At 44.6% G+C, this 17956-nt stretch overlaps 1 protein-coding gene across 1 annotated transcript in view; it reads right to left on the reverse strand.

The window, feature by feature from the left end:
• The window catches only part of LOC126384989 (thyrotropin-releasing hormone-degrading ectoenzyme-like), a 264660-nt gene that overhangs the window by 179688 nt on the left and 67016 nt on the right, over nt 1–17956 (reverse strand). Inside the window, exon 4 of the mRNA XM_050036465.1 lies at nt 16768–16894. Coding sequence (XP_049892422.1) covers nt 16768–16894 — 127 coding nt within the window. The remainder of the gene's footprint in view (nt 1–16767; nt 16895–17956) is intronic.

The raw sequence follows: 17956 nt of genomic DNA on the forward strand, positions 1-17956 counted from the left end.
ACATCAAGTGGTGTCTAGAATTTCAGGTTAAACAGAGCAAGTCTGATTTATGATCTAATGCTGTGGCTAATGAGGTTTGGTTAGAACTAGGCGCAAAGACATGGAGCTAGGTTTGGTCAACTTGGTACTGTGAAACATGTTTTGTCTTTTGATGGCTGTTTTGTTTTCTGACGATATTTTTTTGAAGCCACTGTATGAGATATTTTGAGTTGAGTGTTGTATGAATGTACAGGTAGTAAATTTTCAGCTGTAGCGTTCAACAGGTGCGACACACGTTGCATCGCCAGTGTCCTGCTGCAGGTCAACCTTACCTGCTGTTTTGATGGAAGCATAGAAGTTTGGGATTACTTGCGGTGAGGAGTGCACTGAGTACACCTTTTGCTTTATAATCTCAGGCTAAGATGACATCATCAACCAGCCGCACCATAGAAGCCGATTCTGTCTCTACGGAGACAGCGGTTTGTTTCCAAATTTTTACCAAAGAGCCAGCAAGCTCTTGGTGGCGTCTGCACGTCAAGGATAAAAGTCGATTATGTACACCAAGAAGAAAACAGCGCTGAACTGAACTGGCATCACCTGCTGTCGAATCCCCGGTACAGAGTCAACAAATAGATCCAGTATCATTCCGATGTTAAAGGACGGCTTTTTTGTCACCAGAAGTCACTGCCCAAGCGTCGCTATTCGCCGACTTCGGGGTGAGACCAGGTCATATCTAAGAAAACCTTCACTCACAGCTCGGTGCTGAGCTTCGTCTCTGAACATCTTCTGCCTGCAGATCATCAAAACCATCTGCACTGAAGGTATTTTACTGTGAAGGCTGCTAACATTTAAACACTTTGCCATTTTATCAAAGACACAACAATGACTATATTTCAATAAGAGCTAGAGATTCAGCGAGGTTTTGTGTGGCGTCGAAGCGACGGCCCCCATCCCGAGGCCCCACAGCCAGTCAGGAAAAAGCAATTTAAGCACATCCACAAACAATTCAATGCAGTTCATTGTTTGAGCCGAACAGCAGCGATCGGCTTGTTAACCCTGAACCTGATGTTGTCTCCTCAGCTGAAGAGGCTTTCTGCTCTCCTCTGTGAAATCAATTCACCTCAGTATCTCCTCAGGATCTGAGACACTGAGTCTCATCTGTGACTGTCGTCCTCCAGCTCTTTGGAAATAATCCCTTTAAACTCCTCTCAGAGGTCCTGGATGGTTTTGGCTCTGCTTTGCTCACTGCTGGAAATAAATTCCTCACCTCTGGCTGTTTCCCAAACTGCTTTGAAACAGAGACTGTGTCCTAAAGAGACCCGGCGTTCATCCATCCTGTCCTCTGAACCGCAGAACAACCTCCAAATTACCTTTCAGAGCTGAGGTCATAGAAAGAAATTGTTGCTAAAAGACTTTGGAAGTAGATAACGGTGATAACATCTTCATTCGTTTTCAGTCTGCTTTGTGCCGGCAGCAGCAACACAGCCAGCAGAGTGGATGATCGCAGAGCATCTTTAAAGGACAGAAACGCACTAATAGGCCAACTGATCTGATAGGAAACCTCATGTTTATCATTTGATATGTGAACTCCGTAAATCTCCTTCTTATTGAGACATGTTTCTGTTTCTGAGACTAAATCCAGCCAATGACTTGAGATACTTCCTCTTGTTTCCTGCACAGCACTGACAGTGTGATTAGAAAAAGGCCATCACTGATCATCAGTAATGGAACGTAGAAAGGATCAGTTTATTTAATGGAGTAAAACAGAGCTTTAGAAACAATGAGGACGTCAGGCACACATACTACACGAGATGAAAGATACAGGTTCATGCTGGTTCACTAGAAACAGCTGGAAGTTAATAATTGCAGTTTTGCCCACTGATTTGGAAGCTTAATTGCGTTCTCTCTCAGAGTCACGACTGACAGTCAAATTCCAACACAAACATGATACACATATTTCTTTGTTTCAGTGTGACTTACAGTCCCTGAGGACGTCATTATCTATGATGACTACTGGGAATAAATGTCCAGAAATCTGCTTAGAAATCATAGAAAAGGGACATAAAAAGTTGTTGGTGAACATGAGCGTGGTGCCCAGAGAGGCAGTCAGAGCTACAGGCTACAATGAGGCTAAAAACCGAGTTCAAATGAGGTTTTTCCAAACAACTTTTTATGTCGGGGCTTCAGGACACTTGGATCACTACGGACGAGCAGTATGGAGATATTTTGTGGTTTCAATTATGTGTTTTTGGACGTTTGAATCTGGGGCGCCGTCAGCCTCCATTAGGTGGAGTTGTGTTGCTACCTCCTCTCCCCTTGGATCTCTGCAAGTGATGTGAGGACTCTAAAACTTCACCTGAGCCTCCCTCGGCATATGGGTGAGTAGATAATGGCTGAATTTTCATTTTTGGGTGCACTATCCCTTTAATGAAAAGACGTCTCTATAGGAGTGAAATACTTCAAGCCAAAGACAAAAGAGAAGGAAACAAGTGTTTACTGTCGCACAGTCATTTAAATTCACTCATTAACTTAGAGCAGCAGAAGCAATAAACTAGTTTTCAGTTTGAATATGTTAATGCTGCTTCTCATTCAGTGACAAGTCAAACAAAAATATCCTTTTATTGCTGTGTCTCCATGTTGTGTCTTTCTCTCTTCAATTCTCGGTGAAATATTGAAATGTATTTATGGCTGCATCTCTTTGCATCAAATGAAATATTCTCCATGTTGTGTGCATCATTTCAAATTCAGCCTGACGTGTGTCTATGTCTTCGGACACTTTGGGATCTCCACCAGAATTTTAAATGAAGCTGTGTGGGTCTGTAAAGGCAAGAGGATGTTCGGCCGGGGGAGACGAGGTTCAGTTTCCTGTGTTATCGCTGCCTCTTTTGTTCTGTGAGGAAACTTTGTAAAGTCGCTGCGGTCTGAAAAAACTTGTCTTCCCCACTTTATTGAATATTAATGTTAAATTCTTTCAAACAGCTCCGAATGAAGCGTACGTGCCTCAGCTTCACTGAGGCAGCAGCAGGCAGACAGCTGACTGGCCTGCAGCTCTCTCTCACTGAGTGAGTGAGTGTGTGTGTGTGTGTGTGTGTGTGTGTGTTTCAGTTTAGTCCATCTGTTGTTGTGTGTCGGCCCGAGGCGACGGCATGAGAGAAAGAGCGAGAGACAAAGAGGGGAAAAAGAAAGACGAGAAAGAAAAGATGAAAAGATACACAAGTAGAGGAGTGAAGATGTGTGTGTGTGTGTGTGTGTGTGTTTCAGTGTTTCAGTGTGTGTATGTGTGTGTGTGTGTGTGTGTGTGTGTGAGTGTGTGCCGGACCTCAGGCGGTGCTGTCTGTGCGTCTCTGTGGATCCCAGATGGAGCCAGAACTCAACAGAACACATTAGTCCACTTGGCGTGTTCACACACACGTTCAGACACACTCAGATATTCAGCGTAATTCTCCTGACAATCAGATCACCTGAGCCTCGGCTCGCTCTGCTGCTGCAAGATTTCTGCTCCACTGGAACAGTCAAATTAATTCCTACGGAAGCCCGGAGAGGCCCCTTATCGCTTTATTAGTTATCTCCACTTCAGGATTGAAAAGAAGGAGGAGGAAAAAACCAACTCCCGGGCTGGGACTGAGTTTCTGCAGGAGCTCCAGTATCTCTGGGTTTCATTTGCAAGCTAGAAGAAAGGAGGGAAGGAGGTAAAGAAGGAAGGAAGGAAGGAAGGAAGGAAGGAAGGACACGCTCCACTAGATTTATGATTCCCTGAGATTTGAGATTTGGACTCGTCTGCTCTCAGACTTGAGTTCATCAGCTGAATGGACACATATTGGTTCTTTCTCAAACATCTTTCATGAACTCTCCTCTGAACGTCTCTACATGCATGATGAAGAGGAGGAGTTTCAGCTCCAGGACAGTGGGAGTGCAACTACTTCAGCAGGTTGTTTCAACAGCTGTGCAGAGGTGGAACACAACTAAGTGCATTTACTCAAAATATTTCCATCTTTCCACCAACATGGAACAGATTCTGTTACAACACAGTCTCACTCTGAAGTCATCGACTTCCAGTGTCAGACACAGACAAAAAATGTCGTCCTTAAATGACGGCATGATATGTGACTGGTTGCCATTATTGCGTAACAGCAAGAACAAGTTAAGATGGCACAAGTCTGAGTAGGGTGGGCAGAGGGTGTGATGGATGGGACAACCACTGACTTTAGCCCAGGGGGCTAGAGTTCACTTCCTGTAAGATTACAGAGCCAAACCCTGTTCTTTATTCCTAAACCCAACCACATGTGTGTGTTGAAGGAAAAAACATCAGTTGGTGGGTTTTGTAGTGACGTAGTGCTTTTATTTTGAAAGAGACTGTATGCAAACTGTACATTTCCTGTGAAAACAGAAGTGTATTTTGAAAACAGACAATGCATGTAACAGGCTGAAGTTGACACGGCGTCCCAGAACATCAACAACCAACACACCCAGGGTACCTTGGACGTCATATGTGGACGTGGAAAGTCCATGACCAAACGTGGACATGTGATGAGGTCACAGTGAGGATGATGATGTCATCTGTTCCAGTTCTTGCACCTAATTTTGAACCGTTTGGAGCAGAGCATGTGAGCGGACTGGGTGAAAATTCCACTCCTCGCTCGCAGACCTGTCACTTTGCTCCGCTCCATCATAAATTTTATCCCACTCCACTCACTCACCACTCCGCTCAAAAAAACTGCGTCGTACTACCCTAACCTGTAATCTTCTATTCACAAATAAAACATGAGCTTAGTAGATTCTCCAGGGAAGCCCTCTCGCCTCTCCCTGCAGTTAGGGACCGTTCTCCAAGGTACCGCTGCTTCTCTTCTCAGTTTCTTTTCTGAAGTACACAGTAAACTCCATAGTTTTGAAAGAAAATAGTGTGGGTGTGCGCAGGTGCAAAGATGCATTCTGGGTGGGGCATGAGCAACCGGAGCAAAACTAGAGCGAGAGATAAGGCTCCGCTCCACCTTTTAAAAAAAATAGCTGCTCCTCGCTCAACACAAAATCCTTCCGCTCCGCTCAGCTCGGCTCACATGCTCTGGTTTGGAGCACTTCATCCAAGAATTAATCACCACAGAACCCAAAAAGTTGGTTCTCAGGTGGAACCCAAAAGGAGCAGGGTTTCTTTTGATTTTTAGTGCGAACCATGATGACATCAGGGGGCGTGTCATATTTTAAAAAGAGAGGATGGAGAAGTCAAGTGAGAAATCAAACAACAAGAGCGTGCAGTCGTGGTCACAGTGCAGTAACAGTCAGTCCATGCTTGTGTTTCAGGGAAAAAGTATTATCTGTGATAACAGCCTGTTCTCATTCTAAAGGCTGGACAGCACCTATCGCAGCAGTATGATATGCTGCTGGATGACGTCAGGTTGAAACACTGCCAGTAATAATAAAATATAAGGAGCAGGAAAGTCCTTATGGTGGGGAGGGGACCATTGGTCAATGGGTCCAACATACCCCAGACTTTCACTCAGAGGCCCACTCTTTGCTTCCTGTATGAATGTAGAGCCACATTATGCTGGGGTTTTTTCTAGACCTAACCTCGTGCCTTTTTTGATGTCCTGGTTTTGGCAGCAGCATCGTGGAACGTCAACAGCAGACGTAGGAGGAGACCTAGTGCGTTATGTGTAGATGTGAAAGGCCACTGATCAAAGCGGCGATATGTGACGACTTGGGGGACTTGGGATGCAATTGCTACTACTGTTTACCTCTTTTTTCTTTTAGTTTTAAAGATTATTTTTTGACCTTTATTTGGTGGGACAGTGGTAGCATGAACGGGGGAAAGAGAGTGGATGACGTGAAGCGTAGGGCTGCAGGTGGGAATCGAGCCTGCAGTCACTTGAAGTCAGATGTAGCCTTTGTCCATGGGGCGCCTGTTCTACCAGGTGAGCTACTCTGCGCCCCCTACTGTTTACTTCTCTTGTGCATCGTGCAACACCCTCCAATGAGGACACATCCTCGATTACAATGGTTCAGCAGAAAACTGGTGGAAATGTGAGCTGGTTTGTTAGATAGCACCAACGTTCCAAGAATCTGAACAGAACCAGTTCAAGAACCAGAGCTACTGTGGTGGAATCTGGTACCAGCGTTACATACGTGTTCACACAGACACATATCAGAGCTCCGATATGTCGACAGCTTTCAGAAAGTAAACTTGCTTTTATGGTTCATTACGTGGAAGGTTATCCACTAAAGATTAGTGTGGTGAATGGACCTGCACTTGTATAGCTCCTTTCTCATCTGACCACTCAAAGCGCTTCTTACACTACGAGCCACATTCACACACACACACACACACACACACACACACACACTGGTGGCCGACACAGGTGCTACTCAATTTATACACCAATGGAACAGCCATCGGGAACAATTTAGGGTTCAGGACCTTGCTCAAGGATACCTGGTCATGGAGGATCCAGGGATCGAACAGCTGATCATCCGATTAGTGGACGACCCGCTCTACCTCCTGATCCACAGCCAGTCACCCGTGTGCCCCTCGATGTCACAGTTTCATTACACACAACAAAATTTCAGGACTTTTCCAAAACTATAATGATCTTTACTAATTCAATGACTTTTCCAGGCCTGGAAAATGTGATTGTGAAATTTCAAGATTTTTCCATGTTTTTAATGACCACAGGAAACCCGAGTGTGTCACCCGCACAAAGAAGCTAGTGCACAGGAATGTTAGTGTGTCGCTTGGCAACAGTCCAGTCCAGCTGCAGAACTATTTGTGTGGGCGGAGCCAAGTAAATCATTAAATAAACAAACAAATCAGAATCATCTGTTGCTTCTTATTGTTGACTAATAAACAGGACTGCTGAATAAATATCACACTCAAGGTCGTGCTGTTGTACTGAGTGTTGTACTCTGATCACTGCGACCGAATCACAGCCGTGCTGATATTCAGTACAATCCCAGTTTCCCACCATCGTCACATTCCTCCCATATTTCTCCTGATTTATGACAACATTTCACACCTCTCTCGCTTTTGGTTATCACAACCTGTTTCTGGCTCTGTGCAGAGTGTGTGTCAACCCGACGACTCCTAAAGTCTGTTTCCACCCACACAACATTACAGCTGCACAGTGACGTGGAAGAGAGCTGCTCGCTCCTCGACCTCCTCGGTGAGAGATGTGGAGGGAACTGAGAGAAAGACATACTCAGCAAATTTCAGACGTCTTGGAGAAAAGAATCACAGTTTCTTAAGTTACGTTTTAAAGGACAGGAGCGTACAATCTAGCACAGCAAATTTTCGGTGGGACACAGAGTGATGAAATGAATGAATAAAAACTGATGAATATCAAGTTCACACCAGAGAGGTGAATTATCCTTTACTGAGCATTAAAAGTAAAATTAAAAGTATCTCATATAAAGATGCTGCTGCAGTGTTTTCATTATATTGTTGTTGTTCTTCAGACGTCTCTGAAACTCAAACCTACAGCAGTAAAATACAAAACACACATTGATGCAGCTGTAATATTAATCCAAAACATTTTACTGCTCAGTACTTTTACTTTCTATACTTTATATTACTGTTGGCTGATAAATACTTTTACTTTGGGTACTTTAAGTAGTTTAAGTATCTGAAAATACTCACATATTTTAAGTTCAGTAAGGTTTTGAATTCAGGACTTGTATTGCTGGAGTATTTTCACAGGCTGGTGTTCGTACTTTTACTACTAGCAGAGTGTGTCAGATTCAGCACAAGTTGCAGCACAGAGTTCAGACACAACATCACCGAGCAGATAAAGTCCTGATGAACCATCGTCATGGTTGAACAGGCTCAGACATTTAAACTATTAATAGAGAAGGAATCAAAGTTTATTTGATGCTGATATTAAGCTACAATTAAAGCTCCTCTTCCAAGACGTTCCTTTATGTTTGTAAAAGGAACTAATGTGTGCACGACGTGTGATTTGGGAGTTGCAGCTGGCAAAAATTAGTTGCTTAAAAACAGAAACTTGAAGTTGTTTTGGTGTTGACGTTGACACTAAGAAGCCTGTTGGTCAGAGACATTTGCAGATGTTAAACAGATGTGCAGTGACGCCGTCCTCACCTCAGTGAAACAACATTAAAGTTTCACAGTAGAATAAAACAGCTTGTTCCAGTTATAGCTGCATCAACAGATGAGGTGACATCAGACTGACAGCTGCTTCACACGTGGTAACATACATTACTTTCTCTTTTTTAATTAAACAATCTTTATGTAGTGCAGTCTCCCATTGTGTTTAAGATGAAGCGTGACTTCCTGTGACAATGCTTTCATCACAGTTTGATCCCCAGCGCCGCGGTGCAATAAAAATACGTCACTTTACCTCAAAGCTGAAGAAATAAACTCTCATATTGTCCTGTTTTTTAGATGTTTTATGACCTACTTTGCTCTCTTTCCTTTGGCCTCCATCTAAAGCCTCCTGCAGACTGTGAGACTTTATCAGTCCTATAAGATAAGTGCAGCTACACTGTGCCACATGGATCTACGTAATAAACCTGGGTACAACATCTAGTTTGATGTCTGCACACTGTACGATGAATCACAGGCTACGACGTACGTCCATCTACGTCAATACAGAAGAAAAAAACATTATCTGCGCCCCTTCAGTGGGAGGTGTTGTACCGACGTAGTGCTTTTATTTTGAAAGAGACTATGCAAACTGTACATTTCCTGTGAAAACAGAAGTGTATTTTGAAAACAGACAATGCATGTAACAGGCTGAAGTTGACACGGCGTCCCGGAACATCAACAACCAACACACCCAGGGTACCTTGGACGCCATATGTGGACGTGGAAAGTCCATGACCAAACGTGGACATGTGACGAGGTCGATATGTGAGATGGTCGTCTCAAATTTCTGACACTGTCAGAGTTTGATCCCAGGCTGTCTCTGATCACAGACGGTGACAACGACCATCCTTGAATCTCTCTCTGTGCGATGTAGGACCACCATGATCAAAGTTATCACCACGTTTCTTTACCGCTGGTTGTCTTCAGTCTGGGACAGACCAGAGTCACACAGCTTCAGTCTGTTTGCACTGAAATGCTTTCATTTATCAAGTCTCCTCTCTCCTTAACTCCATTTGATAGAAAAGGTTTCTGGGACCACAGAGAGCCTCCGCAGGCGAGATCTATATATGATTTATATTGTTGTTTGGTGAACTCTTCCTTCAGTGTCACTCTGGACGGTAGATGTTGAGATATGTGGACCACAGTCGGACAGACAGAATGACGCCTTTGTCTCTAACAGGACAGAAAAAGATTCTTTATTGTTGTGATCTGTATCTTCCTCTGACTGTCCGGGCACTTTTCCCTCTGTCTCTTTAAATTTGTATCTCAGCTCATCATTTCTCTCTGTGTGTCTCTCAGGGGAGCTCGATGCCCTGCATGACAACAGATGGAGCCCTGAGGCTCTGGGACCACACACACACACACACACACACACACACACACAGGCAGGCAGAGAGCTGGCAGCAGTGGGGTGGGGTAAGAGGCAAGCTGTGGTAAAGACTGATGTCAACATCAGTATGAATGCACACACACACACACACTCACACACACGCACACACACACACACACACACTCGCCTATATGTGGATATATGTAGATGAACAGGATGAACACACACACAGCGGATTTATAATGGAAGAATGCATTCAGTCACTGCTGACACACACACACACACACACACACACACACACACACACTCAGAAAAACAGGAAATATCTGAGTAGATTTAAAACAGAAAATGAAATCAAAGACGGATTCACACAGAGGGAGTTTGCTCTCTTTGCATTTCTGTGTTTACCACAGTTCACACTTGAATTTGGAGCTAATTTGAGTCTCAGAACTTCAAAACACTGAGCTGGAGGGGGCATCTGGGGATTTTTGGGACGACTGCTTGGCACAATATCAGTGCATCCCTCTGGTGACTCCATCTATCCATCCATGTGAGAGTCTGACTCCTGCTCCACGGCACGCTCAGCGACACAGACATCTTGTTCCCGTCGACTTTCTTTATCAACTCCTGCAGGATCATCAAGCAAATCTAAGCATGCTGGGAGGTGTAGTCCCTGCTGTGTGTCCTCAGTCTGCCCCATAACAATATGTCAGAGGAGCCAGAATCACTGAGACCGACTGATAAACCGACAGCTTTTATCACCCACTCCTGAATAAGATGCTGAGATACCTGAAGGCTGACACACGGGGCAGCCGCTTTATCTCCACCGTCAAGAAAGTCAATCACGGACGATCAACACCACCTCTCTGTCTGAGGAAACACAGCAGCGCCTGTACTTCCTCTGACAACATCTCCACCCCTCCACGCTCAAATGTTGGAGTTTGGTTTGTAATTTCAGATTTGAGCAGCGAATCACAAAGTTTGTTCAACAACAGCAATGTTGGCATCACACATTTCTGCAAACCACAGATATGAAACATTTGTACATCATTATGTAGCTGATACACTGAAACTTTACATTTCAACAAAACTGTAGTTAACGTGTAATTACGTTTAGGCACAAACACCACTTGGGTAAGTTAGGAAAATATCATGTTTTAGCTTAAATACAACCACAGTCTCTGGTGGAAACACCCCCATGTGTCTCTAGAAACAACCATGATTGATGCTGCAGACATCTTGGAAATGTTGCAACATGTTGCTAAAATACATCACAGTTTGATGGCCCCAACACCGCTCAAAATGCTGCAATGTAATGCTAAAAAATACCATGTGGCCAAAAAACATCCAGGTTTGATGGCGCAAACACTGCTGGAAATGCAGCAATATGTAACCAAAACACACCCAGGTTTGGTGGTGCAAACACCGCTGGAAATGCAGCAATATGTAACCAAAACACACCAAGGTTTGGTGGCGCAAACACCGCTGGAAATGCAGCAATATGTAGCCAAAACACACCCAGGTTTGGTGGCGCAAACACCGCTGGAAATGCAGCAATATGTAGCCAAAAAACACCCAGGTTTAGTGGCGCAAACACCACTGGAAATGCAGCAATATGTAGCCAAAAAACATCCAGGTTTGGTGGCGCAAACACCGCCTGGAAATGCCTCTATGTGTGGCAATAACCCACAGACTGGATGGCACAATATGTTTAGGATAGATTTACAGCTCTTATTTATAACCTTATCGTCTCCTCCTGGCCGTCATCTGGCCTTATGTTTGACCTCTTGGCACCAAAGAGTCTGTAAGAAGCTGCAGATCTTCAGGCTGGTGTCTTTGTGTGTTTCAGAGTCACAGCCTGAACCAGAGTGGACAGAGTGTTCACAGTCAGCGCCCTGAGGCTCTGGATCAACCTGCCTGAGGCGATGAGGCCAGCTGAGTCAAACTGTCTTTGAAGCCTCCTCTTTAAAAAGTATTTTATCGGAGAGCTTATCCTTTTCTTTATGTTTCTATAAATAAAGCTTATTATCATGATTATGTTACAACAGAGACTCTCCTCTCTACAGTTGTGTCAGGATCTGCTCAGAGTGTAAAGCTTTAACCCCTGAGATACTGGACAGAAACAGTGGAAACTATCTACCTGAGAAATCTGTGCCGACTGCAGAGAGTCTGCGTGCTGGAGGACCAAACGTGAGCTGGCTCTGCCTCGTATATTGTTGACACTTTTGGCTCGGCTTTAGGAATGTGGTTGATTTGGAGTGAGAATCAGCTCCAGTTAGCAGCACGCAGCAAAGCTTTGGGCAAATGTTGACGCCTGGAATTAGACCAGAGCACTTGGGCCGATTCTAGTGCGTCATTGATCACGAGTCTGGCGCCAGTCCAACAGCCCGGTGTGCCAAGTTTACTGAACTGAAGGGCACGGTTCAGCAAAGACATTTTTACCACCTGAGTCTGAAGCATCCTGAACGCTAACACCAGGTCCTGTGCTGGTTTTCATGTGGAACAGAAGAACTCAGATAAATGACAATTTCTGTCCACAGATCATGAATGAAGCTCCGCTCACATTTTACTGACTGTGACCTCGTTTTTCTCTGCGATATATAAATTCTGTTGCTCTATGGAAACAGCACAATCATGACTGGAAGTAAGGACGACTCACAAATGTCACATGTGCAGTCTCACAGTTATGATGCTAAAATCATTAAAAAAAAAAGAAATATAACTTTTTCTGCAACAGTTTTCCAGGTACCCACAAGTGTTACCAGCAGATACTGTTTTCGTCTCGTCATAGTTCATCATCAGTAAATTAGGAAGTTTTATAAATGTTTCTTGTTTATTAACTTTACATTATTCCATGTTTTATCCCTGTTTGATTTATGGTAATATCGTGTGGCCAAATTCATCCCCCTCAAATCTGCAGCAACTTGTTCCACTGTTCAGGAACCTTCTTTCAGTGTGTGATATAAATATTCACAGATATTCTTCTCTACCATCATCGTTTGGCATCTGTTCCTCCTTACTTTTTATAAATCCAAACACGGCCAGTCCTCCCTCAGATTTTCAGAATTTTGGCATCAACTTGGTACCAAAGTATCGTGACATCTCTAGCATGTCGAGCAGGCACGTGTGCAGACAGACCTCAGGTGGTGCTCAAGCAGTCGAGCCCCTCCCCCTCCCTCTTGGCAGCCTCAGGAGTGTTTGTCACTCATGTGACATTAAACCACTATTAAAACATCTCAGTACAGCGAGACTCATGTCGGCAATAACCCACCATTAAAGGAATAGTGCACCCAAAAATGAAAATTCAGCCATTATCTACTCACCCATATGCCGAGGGAGGCTCAGGTGAAGTTTTAGAGTCCTCACATCACTTGCAGAGATCCAAGGGGAGAGGAGGTAGCAACACAACTCCACCTAATGGAGGCTGACGGCGCCCCGGATTCAAACGTCCAAAAACACATAATTGAAACCACAAAATATCTCCATACTGCTCGTCCGTAGTGATCCAAGTGGTTACAATGAGGCTAAAAACAGAGTTCAAATGAGGTTTTTCCAAACAACTTTTTATGTCGGGGCTTCAGGACACTTGGATCACTACGGACGAGCAGTATGGAGATATTTTGTGGTTTCAATTATGTGTTTTTGGACGTTTGAATCTGGGGCGCCGTCAGCCTCCATTAGGTGGAGTTGTGTTGCAGAGGAGCGTGAAGAGTCTGTTCTCTGGGATTATTTGATTAAAGATTATCTAGAAGATAATTATAAGAACTAGTATGTGACTATGTGTATGTGTAGCAGCTGTTGGGTGAATATAGTACTTCAGCCTACTTCCGGTGCAGGGAGACATGTAGAAACCTCCTGGCAGGGCGCGCTTTGCAAGTGAAGAAAACAAATTTCCGCATGCGAAAAATCTTTGTGGAAGGGATGCCCCTTTTTTAATCTTGTGTTGTTCTGTATTTTGTTTCTATGCTTGACAGATTGTCTTGTTTCGTTACAGCATAAAGTCCCAGATGAAACCAAACATAACGTATCTCCAGGTTAAGATATTTTTTTTTCATTTTCATTTTCTCAGACAGTTTGAAAGATCCCACATCTCTAGATTACTCCCTGACCTCAGCAGGCTCCTAAAACCATTTTAAACCCTTTGGAAGACGATGAAACGTCACTATAATCCAGTTAACACCAGAGCTTTTCTGAGCTCTTGACAAGTTGACATCTTTGAGATACAAGGTTTTCACCTGACATCACCTGGTCAGGACCACAGGAAGTGACATCACCCTTTTATAATGCAGCTAACGTCAGTGTAAAGGTCATGAAGGGGAAGCAAATGTCAGGTCTAATCTGGGCGGACGGAAGCAAACAGGAAGCTTTGACTGAAAGTGAATGTATAATGTGATGAATGAATGTGGACAGGAAGGAAGTGTGTGACATATACAATACGGAGCCGCAGCGATCACATTAGCTTGTTTGGGCGTGGAGAGGAAAAAAGGAAATGCACCGCTGTGACATGGCTAATTGATTCTGGCAGGACAGAAGTGTAAAACACAAACAATTATGAAGACAGAAGAAGAAGAAGGAGGACGGGGGGGGGGGGGTGAAATTCGACTGTTCTGACACATCTCATTAACTTGGAGAGGAAAGAAGGCAGTGTAAGCACCAGACATGGTCACACACAACTGTACAGTCACTTTTGGGGCGGTGGACCTGCTGCTGGGAGGCTGAAAGCTTAGCAGCATGAACCAAAACCTGTGGCCCAGAGAGAGAGAGAGAGTCCTCATGTCGCACTGAAAACTAAAAAGTCTGATAGAAAGCTGCATCAGGTGATCCACCTGCCGACCCAGAGTCAGGATGGTGTCCTGAAGAAGGAGCAACAGATAACTGCATAAGACCACAAACCTTTTCAAGAACTCAGGAGCTTCACCTCCGTTATCAGTACAGCAACTTATACTGAATACTGAACCATCAGGGTGGAGCCTCCAAACTACATCTTCAGAACAACATGTATAAGACTGATTATTGGGTTTATATTAGGGCTTGGAATCCAAAATACCTGTACAGTTAGATCTGCCACAGAATGTTAAATTTTAAGAGCAAATTAAAATAAAAAAACTGGACTATTATCACCTCAACTGACACTTCAACTCCTTGAATCCCATCAACACTGTTCGTTATACAAAAACCAACTTTTCAACAGCTGGAAACCTGGTGTAGAGACACATGCCCAAAAGGAAAACCCCATATTTCTGGTCCGAGAGAGAAACACACCTACTGTAGCCCCTTTTACACTGCCAGATTTTTGGCGAATGTTGGGCCATTTTGCCGGCAAGCTGCGAGCACAGAGCTGGATTGGCGAGTTGATCCGAGGCGCCCAATTTTCCTCCTCGTAGGGTAGACATATTGGTGGAACCCTTTTAGTTTAAACAGACCGAGGCGGCCTTCTGCAACAAGAGGAGCTGTTGATGACTTGTGGGAGGAGCTGTTGATGACTTGTGGGAGGGGCTGTTGATGACGGCGCACGTGCGAGCCACTGGTGGTGGATAAACAGGAAACAGCTGATAGCAGGAATTAGCGAGCAGCTAGTAGCAAGAGGGAAACACAAACCTGACAGACACTGTAAAGATGAGCAACTGGGGAGACAAGGAATTGCGCGCCCTCCTTGTCCTCGCAAACGAAGAGGCCATTAACCGTCAGATGACGGGGACGGTGAAGAACGGGCCGACTTACGAGAGAATCGCCGAAGGACTGACCAGCCGCGGCTTCCCTCCCACGTCACTGTTTACGTCACACGCTGAGCTACACGTTTTGTTACTTGCTCACGCCCCCCATTGCCCCGAAAAAGGCACATTCTGTATAAACAAAAGTAGGTAGGCGGCATTTTGCTGCACTCCCCGATTTTGTTTTTATACTGCCAATGCTGAAAAAGACTGATTGGGCTTTCCTGCAAATTTGCACACTCCTGTTTAAAAAGGGCTTTTGAAACATCATGAAAGACATAGACAAAAAAATATCACCAGGTTTCTGGAGATGCACAAATATCACCACGCCAACCTTTTCGAGATGGTGGTTGAAGATACGACAGAGAGGCTGCGTCCACGCGGTCCAACATGTCCACCACCGGAGCTAAACTCTGAAAGATCCTGTTTTGATGCAAAGAAGCAAAATGGCGCAAGCGGCCCCAGCTGTTCCACTTTTCCATACTTTAACATGATAATGACGTGTTAACCAGAGGATGCATGGCTGCATGTAAAGGCAAATATTGCTGGAGCTGTCTTTTTCATTAGTCATGTAAATGGTATGTTGGGAATATTGTTGGTTTTTTGAGAATAAGGTAAAAAAATAAATAAAAAAAAAACATAATATTTTGTGAGTGTAAACTTTGTCACTTCAGTCTTTATTTCAAGAGCCACTTCGACTTTTTTCAGCACTTCAACTTCACGTCTTAGTTTAGTTAATTCCAGTGCATCATTATCAGCTGTTACTACAAATGCATTCAAGTTATTTAATCTGTTTTAGCTTTGCAGTGGAAGTGAGTTCACTTTACTTAATTGATTACATAACCAGCTCCTACATGAGTTCATGAATAAGTTGGGACCAGGTTGGCTTTAAGGGCTCATTTTTGCTCAGTGTTAAATGCGGACATGGGCGGAGCCTTCTGTCCATATTTGTGCACGCTTTCTGAAAGCTAACGGACATGGATGACACACAGGAATACCAGCAGAGATGGTGGAGGCAGTGGAGTGTCATGTTATGTAACCGTAGGACACGGCGAAGACTGATGTATTCAATGACCTCACAGACCAACGCCGTCTACAACTCTATTTGCTGTATCTATGTCACCATAAAGGACACGTGGAGGTATGAGGGCAGCGATGTTTACAATGTTTGAAATGCATCTATTTGCGTACTTAAAGGAAGAATAAATGAGGCCAGTACAGGTGCAGTCGTCACTTTGCTGAGTGTTGACACATCCTTCCACTGAACCCTTTTCTCATTTAACTAAATAAGCTACAACGTCTGAAGACAAACGCCTGACTGAGGTTCAGTTCCCAGAGCTAATCACACTGTACATCCCCCCGACACACGGGAAGAAAAGCAGGACAGAGTGTTTTCTTTGCCTGATGTGAGTACAAATTGATGAACCCAACAGTAATTGTACGAAGGACAAAGAGTTGGCTGACTTCCCTAAAAAGGGGGCAGCCCAGGAAGGGGAGCTGTTGTCTCTCTCCTAATTTGGATGAGCAGGAGGATGGGAAGTTATCAGTGTGCTTTTTATTCTACGAGAGCTGACAGGGAGTCAAACATCAGAGGGACAGGAACCAAATCAGAGGAAGCGCACAGCGTCAAAGGAAGGAGGAGACGTCAGCAGACTTACCGAGCTTGGGCAGTGAGTACTGGACTTTAAAGTAGTCCTGGTAAAATCCCAGAAGCCTCTTGGTGATGTGGAGAGCGTAGTCCCCTGCGCCACTAGAAATGGCATCCGGCCGAGCATACAGGCGGATCTAAAAACAAAAGGCACAGAAAAGAGAAATGGAATCAGGCCGATCTGAATAGAGACAGATCTAAAAACAGATACAGAGACAGTGCATGCTGCAGAGACCAAAATGGAATTAAGCCAAGTTTTTAGGCAGAGAGGGAAATTAAATCTGGCAGAGTTTACGATCAAATCTACAAGGAGACAAACAGAGGAGGGCTGAGTGTATATTAAACTCTACAGAGGACTTAATGTAATCAGGTGGAGTTTAAGTTCAAATCTACGGAGAGACGGAAATTAAATTTGAGGTTTTTTTTGTCTAAATGTACAGAGTCAAAGAAATGGAGCCAGGCCAGTGTCCGCCGGGTCAGGCCTACAGAGAGGATAAGTGAATCAGGCCGAGCTCGTGTTCAGCTCTCCGCTGGAGTCACGTTGAGTTTCGGTTCAGATCCACAGGAAGAAAAATAGATTTACAGCTGCGAGCAGAAAACATCGACTTTTAGAAACAAGAGGGCAGAAAATGAAAGAAAGGTAAAATTTTGCTTCGGGTGGATTCCAATATTTCTCACAGTCAGACAAATAAGTGTCGGGAACCCTCCTTTAATGATTCTGCTTCCACTCAAACTTCAGCTGCTCCCAGAGATTCATCTTCGAAACTTTACTTCAAACTGACAAATACTACATCTAAGACCAAACCCTCGACGGGCCTCTGTCAGATACCCACGTCTGCCCCTTTACACTCACACTATACAGCCTCAGTTATGATACAACACTTAAACTAGAGTCACCACCCTGTGGTTGTATGACTCCGCCCACCAGTCCACCCTGTGGTTGTATGACTCCGCCCACCAGTCCACCCTGTGGTTGTGTGACTCCGCCCACCAGTCCACCCCGTGGTTGTGTGACTCCGCCCACCAGTCCACCCCATGGTTGTGTGACTCCGCCCACCAGTCCACCCCGTGGTTGTGTGACTCCGCCCACCAGTCCACCCCGTGGTTGTGTGACTCCGCCCACCAGTCCACCCCATGGTTGTGTGACTCCGCCCACCAGTCCACCCCGTGGTTGCATGACTCCGCCCACCAGTCCACCC

This window comes from Epinephelus moara, chromosome 23 (assembly GCF_006386435.1).
Source record: "Epinephelus moara isolate mb chromosome 23, YSFRI_EMoa_1.0, whole genome shotgun sequence".
NCBI classification, from domain to species: domain Eukaryota; kingdom Metazoa; phylum Chordata; class Actinopteri; order Perciformes; family Serranidae; genus Epinephelus; species Epinephelus moara.